Source organism: Lathyrus oleraceus, chromosome 2 (genome assembly GCF_024323335.1).
Source record: "Lathyrus oleraceus cultivar Zhongwan6 chromosome 2, CAAS_Psat_ZW6_1.0, whole genome shotgun sequence".
Lineage (NCBI taxonomy): Eukaryota > Viridiplantae > Streptophyta > Magnoliopsida > Fabales > Fabaceae > Lathyrus > Lathyrus oleraceus.
Window position 1 is genome coordinate 147,030,111 of NC_066580.1, and position 6,508 is coordinate 147,036,618.

Consider the following 6,508-nt stretch of genomic DNA (forward strand, 5'->3'; position numbering starts at 1 on the left):
TATGGTAAGGCAAGTAAAAAATCATGCAACTAACTAGTTTGACAATTTTTCAACTGAGCATATAATTAACAGATAATTTATGATGATCTTAAAATGGTCTGCTTGACTTTGAAATAAATTTAAGTGTTGGATGGAAATATGAATAAAGTGGCCAATAAACTTTTTGATGCAACTTGCAAAATAACATTTTGCTTTTTGAAAAAGTTAGTAGTTAGTGTTGTCCTATAAAGTAGGGAAGCTAATTGCAGGTCCATTAGGATTATATCAGCCATGCATTCTTCACTCCACAGCCACAGGTAAAATCACAAAACACTGTGATGCTTAATTTGGACTAATTAATCACTCTTGAATCTCACTTTGTACCATAATATTATTATTATATCTTAATAACATGATTAGTAATTAGACTAAAGGAATATCCTCTATGAGATTTGCTTGGAAAACAAGATCTCATGCATTCTCAATGATTCATTGACAAAGAAAGTAGGAAAATGACTTTTTTTACTTGCAATAAAGGAACAGGACTTGAAGTACAAGTCCATATCAAATTATGCTTTCTCAAATAATAATTTGCTTTGAGTAATACCACTCACATGCATGCTTTGCAAGAATTCAAATTTCAAAGTTTTTGTATTAAGTTGAAATTCCATTATAATCTTCATTTGAAATCAATTATTCTTACACATTATAACAATCCAAAAATTAACATTAGGGACTTACTAGCATTGAGGCTTTCTCCTTCCCTGAGGTTTTATTTATTACATAGAAATAAATTTGTAACTTCCTTCTAGTTGATATGCCGAGAATTAACCAAAACTCTAATGTAAGATGTTATAGAGTGTTTTTTTCGGATCGACTCAAGTCCAATATTACGTTTTTCGGACTATATAAATCTCATATCATGACAATCAAGCAAGGTATGCGTCATTCTCAGCCTCTAACTCACCTCAATCGTTATACTGACTTGGACGTTAAATTGCATGCATGCACTTACACTCCCAAATGATTCACCAACATTTGCGAAACCTTTCTTCTCTCAATGAACCGTTATTTTGAGATTCTTGCATAATCATTGAGCTCGTTCAGAAAATAAGATTTTCACATAGACCTTGGGAAAAATCATAGAAACTCTAAGCACTTTTGAGTTTAATAATTCACTACAATAATCCTTTATGCATGTGAATAATGTTGCATTTGGAAAACCATGTTATGTGGATAAGAAGACTCATGAACAAAACCCTGGTGAAGATTTTCGTCTTCCATTTTAACCTCATAGGAGTTAACACCATGAAGAGGCATGAAGACTTGTTCATGAGCTGGATTGAAAACCATAGCATTTTGATGATCATTCCTCCAAAGAAAATTTGTTGTAGTACTAGAACTTGATTGCTGCTGTTGATGGTGCGCGAGTAGCATGGAACTCTGCGGCGAAGTGGACCTATCATTAGTGTCTTCTGAAGAACAAGATCCAATTTTTTCTGTGAGATTCACTGTTGTTATGTCATGAATGCTAGCCCTTCTCTTGTCTTTCCCTCCTGAAAGTTGTCTTATGAAATACTTTTGAGCATGGCTTGCCACTTGAGTCGGAGTCCTAGTGACGACGAAATTGCGCGAAATATTTCTCCAATCACCTTTGCCATATTTCTTTAGACCTAGTAGAAATAATCTGCAGGAAAATTCACAAGTTTCAAATCCAAAACAAAACTCATCTTACTTAACCAAAAAGATAGAACTTATGCGCGACTCAAAATATAAGATGTTATCAGAACCTATTTTAAAATGACATTTGAGGATTTTGGTCTAACTCGACCCTATAAAAATAATAGCTTGTATCATAACCTATTATAACTCAAGATGGTACACGAGTATTTTTATGTAACGCAACCTTAGAAAATCGGTTTGTATCACAACCTATACCATAGTAAGACGGTATCAGATAAATTTGATGTAACTCTACTCTGCAAAACCAACTCGTAACTCAACTGGTTCGAACTAATGATTAAACAAGTTAAAGAACCGGAGTTCAAACTCTAACGAAATCGAAAATACTAATATTTATGTATACAAAAAAGGCAAAAATTTACTTGTGTTCTTCTTCAGTCCATGGCACACCTTTCTTCCTTTCATGCTCAGGAGCTCTAACTAAAGAAGATCTCTTTCCATTTCCTTTGGAAGCATCATAACCAGAACTATTCACCCAATCTAAGGTAAAAGGTGAAGTAGGAGTACTATATCCAGGAACTGGTATCAAACCAGCTTCTATATTACAAACATCATCTTCCAATTCCTTGTACTGTCTCATAACATCACCAGCTGTTTTCCCCGGTATCATTTCCGCAACTTTGTGCCACCGATCCGGAGTATCCTTATCGTAAACTGCAAGAGCATTTTCGAATAGTTTGTTCTCTTCATGAGTCCATTTTGTGGTTCTGTTTTCTTCCATACACCAATTGGAGTTTGTAGTGTATGATGTAGGAGTAAGGAGTTCCATTTCCCACTTCATCTAATCAAATTTTCACAAGAAACAGAGGAAAACAGAGAAAAACAGAGCAAAACAGAGTAAAACAGAGTAAGATAAAGCAGAGAAGAAAAAATGATAGCAAATTTTGACAAGAATAGTATGAAGGATAAATCAATCACAAGAATATTTTGAAAGGAATCAGAATACACTTTTTTATGAGTGAGAAAACTCTTAAATCTTGAAGAATCTAGAGAAAAACCACTTGATAAAAAAATGAGAGAAAATTCTCCATATTTAGAACCACTTGTAAGATCTCAAACCAATGAACAACACTTTAGATACTAAAATTGAATTAAGAAAAATAGAAATAACCCAGAAAATAAAAAGCAATAAACTTTGCTTATAATTTTAAGACACAAAAAAAAGAGACTTTTTTAGTAAGAAAAAGGATTTTTCTTTTCTGCAACTTAAGAGCATAACCCAATTGGGAAAGCAGTTAGAAGCAAAGAGAAGAAAGAAAGGGATAAGGAAAACACAATGAATGTGAAACACCAATTAAGAAGGAACAGAGAGAGAGTCAATAATTTATGTAGCAGAAAACTTGTACATAAAAATAAAATAAAAAACTCTTATTTTAAAAATAATATAAAAAATGCATAAGTAATAATTCTAACATAAATTGATATGGTTAAGTTAGAATGTCATCATTAAAGTTTAAATTCTTATATTCATATTAGCATTTTGTTTTATGTTAAAACTCTAAAGTAATTTTTACTATGTAATTTTATATATAAAAATTTATTAAAAAATTAATAAATCTAAACAGATAATCCATATATATTGATTTTTTAATAAATTTAAAAAATAAAAAAAAATTATATTAAGGGTAAAGATAATATTAGTTTTAGAGGTGAAAAAATGGTCGATTTTATAGGAATAAAAAAAATGATTTTTCCTTTTATCTAAGTAAATAAATAAAAAGAGAAAAAAAATGCCAACTCATCGAAACCCTAAAAAAAGGTTAAGATCTTCAAATAGAAAAGAGCCAATAATATGCAAGTAATTAGTTTAGAAGAAATGAATTATGATAGGTATAAAAAAAATGAAAGTGATGAAGCTGGTGAGGTATGATTGGATATGATGTATTTGTGGGCACTCCTTACAATATAAAAAAATGTTTCTTCTTTATTATAGTATATAATAGACAGTCTCGGTTTTATGCATTTTTATTATAAATATATAAATAAAATACTTGGTTATGTGACATGCAATGGTTTATTTATTAATTTGATAGTTTATATTCTATATAAAAAAATTCTCTCATTTTTTGGTTGTTGTTGTCAAAAAGAAAGAAACGAGGATTGGCAGCTCATCATGAATGATGGAAGCTCACCTGCTACGCACTATTAGATTCACCTAAGAGTGTGTGTGTTCATTTCTTATAGCATCCAAGTATGTTGAGCCAAAGGTTTAATTTCTTTTTCTTAAGTTAATAGAAAATATTAAAAGCTAATTATTTTCTGCTAATGTTAGTTAGACATGCTATTGTAAGTCTCTAGAAGTTGAATAGGTGACACTTGTTTGGAAATTGGATTCTAGGAAGAGAATCAAGAGTCTTTAAAAATGATATTCGTTATTTTATAAGATTTGTACCTATGAATAAAATTAAATTCTAAAATATATAGATTGTTTATCGTTTAAATTCATATATCAACGTTTTATTTTACAAACTGATTTTATAAGGATGCGTGAGACATGAGAATATATATCAGGAAGATCATAAATCCTATATTATTTAAATACAAAGTTAGTTTAAACTCAAAATAAAAAAAGACCATCGATAACACCCTTATGTTTGAGTATTACTAAAATCAAGTTTTTTTTATCAATATTCATGTAAAAATCAACATTGAAAAAAATCAAGTCAACTCAAATATAGTTTAAAATTCGATTAGATAGTTAATTTGAACTATATGAATATATATATATATATATATATATATATATATATATATATATATATATATATATATATATATATATATATATATATATATATATATATATATATATATATATATATATATATATATATATATATTATATATATATATATATATATATATATATATATATATTTCAATTCATTCTTTAAGAATTGACTTGATTTTTTTTACATTGGATAAAGAAAAAGAAAAAGAAAAATCTAAAAAATAAAGTCTCACTAGCTTCGATTAGTATTAGAGTGATGATATCAACAGGAGGATCTGCAAAAAGACCGGTACACCACATCATTACTAACTACATATTTTATTAGATAGTCCGCATAAACATTTCCCTTTTTAAGAGTATAAAATATTTAAAATTGTCGTTCCCTAGAAAGGAACTCTTTAATGATGTGAATAATCGCGACATAGTGATGACAAGCATTAACAGGCTCTGAGATAAGCTTGATAGAAAAGTTGGAGTCAGAATAACACATCAGGTCTTTCATGCCAAGTTCCTAAGTCATACACAAACCATGATATATCGTCATCAACTCAGCATGGATGATATTAGAATAACCAATATTATCCGCAAAACCATGAACCCAAGCACCATCGGTATTTCAAATCAATCCACCAAAACCCGAGACGTCGGGATTACCGAGACTACTTCCATTAACATTCAAAATCATATTACCACCTTTGTGTGCATTCCACGTGATCGTTCTTGTTGGATGAGATATATTAGAGGGAGAAAACATTTTGCTAACAGATTAGCATAATTCACTGTGATGAGTTTCAAAGTATAGAAAGAGACCACTTTATTCGCAAGACACAATTCATTCCTAGCGCGCCACAACCACCAGCAAGTTTCCAAAAATATAGAGTCACCATTGATGTCATGTCTAATCCAATCATATAAACTATTGATGACTTCTTGGCAAATGTATCGATAATGTCGAAGTAATACTTAAAAGATCGTCTCCACAAGGATTGTAATTTAACAAACTAATAACGTGCAAAAATTAAGTAATTACTTGGGGGGTTTCGTTAAAAAAATGGTTCTAAAATGAGAATTTGGAAAGAAGAAATTCAAGAATGTGAAGGAGATTAAGACTTTATTACCGAATCCCCTTATTTTTACATGTTGATGCTCTGAGTATCTCTTGAGTTTCAATCATATTATTATCTCACTGTGAATTAACATAACCACTACACCCAATTCCTTGGTGTGCAGCTCTCTAATTTATACGATAATTCCCTAATTCCTTAGGCCAAATCAAGGTTAAACTAGGCGTTATAAGCGCGTTAATTCATTAGCAACAACTTCTAAATTCCTATTTCTAGTTCATTACAAAGTTGAATAAATTTCCTAGTTCAGATTATTAGACTAACGGTCAGAAATCCCTAATTATCTAGGGTGTCTTAAACATTTTAAACTGAGTCACTTCCTTTTCCTTTTAGGGTATCTTTTTGGGAACTGGATAAGATAGTTTGACGTAATCGGGTAGGTATGTGTTTGGATCCGTTAAGATCTGTTTCTTGGTTCTTCTAAAAGGTGAATTTTTATCAATGAATTGGTTAATGGTGTACCCTTTTTCCTCATGCTCACTTTTTTCTCCCTTAGAAGTTTTCTCCAACTCCTTCTTAACTACCACTTATTTTCCCTCCATTTACTCAACTTCAGTTGATCCTTTTTTCTCTTTAGGATTGATAGGTTTGGAAGGCACCACTATATTTCTCAACTCAATGGCCTTGCATGTTTCATTTTTAGTGTTGTCTACGATGTTACCTATAAATCCTCTATTTGAATTGGCTTTATCTACCATTTGACGAGACAATTGACCGACTTGCATCTCTAAATTTTTTATGGATGCTTCGGTGTTCTTGTTCATCAGGATCTGATTATATGCCGTCTCTTGTTGATATTTGTCATTTTTCTTGAGTCGGATTTACCTTTGTGAAGCTCTCTTGTGTGGAATTTATGGAACTTTGCAATGCTTCTTTAAGAGGCGAGGGCTTGGGATGAGGTGCTTAAGGAGCTTGTTGAACACCTTGATTA

The 6,508-nt window shown here is 30.8% G+C and overlaps 1 protein-coding gene across 1 annotated transcript; it reads right to left on the minus strand.

Annotated features, from left to right (window-relative positions):
- Positions 1-609: 609 nt before the first annotated feature.
- LOC127118579 (transcription factor DIVARICATA) lies at positions 610-3,016 on the minus strand. The gene is made up of 2 exons (XM_051048793.1): positions 2,085-3,016; positions 610-1,666 (listed from the first exon to the last, which is right to left on the minus strand). The coding sequence occupies exons 1-2, from the start codon at positions 2,501-2,503 to the stop codon at positions 1,171-1,173; spliced, it is 915 nt and encodes a 304-aa protein (XP_050904750.1). The 5' UTR covers positions 2,504-3,016; the 3' UTR covers positions 610-1,170.
- Positions 3,017-6,508: the final 3,492 nt, after the last annotated feature.

What these genes read in the sequence shown, in the direction of transcription:
- LOC127118579 (XM_051048793.1), bottom strand. Translation starts at nt 2,503, where the DNA reads ATGAAGTGGGAAATGGAACTCCTTACTCCTACATCATACACTACAAAC. An exon ending in TGGACTGAAGAAGAACACAA is followed by an intron (nt 1,667 to 2,084) that starts GTAAATTTTTGC and finishes ATTTTCCTGCAG; the next exon opens with ATTATTTCTACTAGGTCTAA.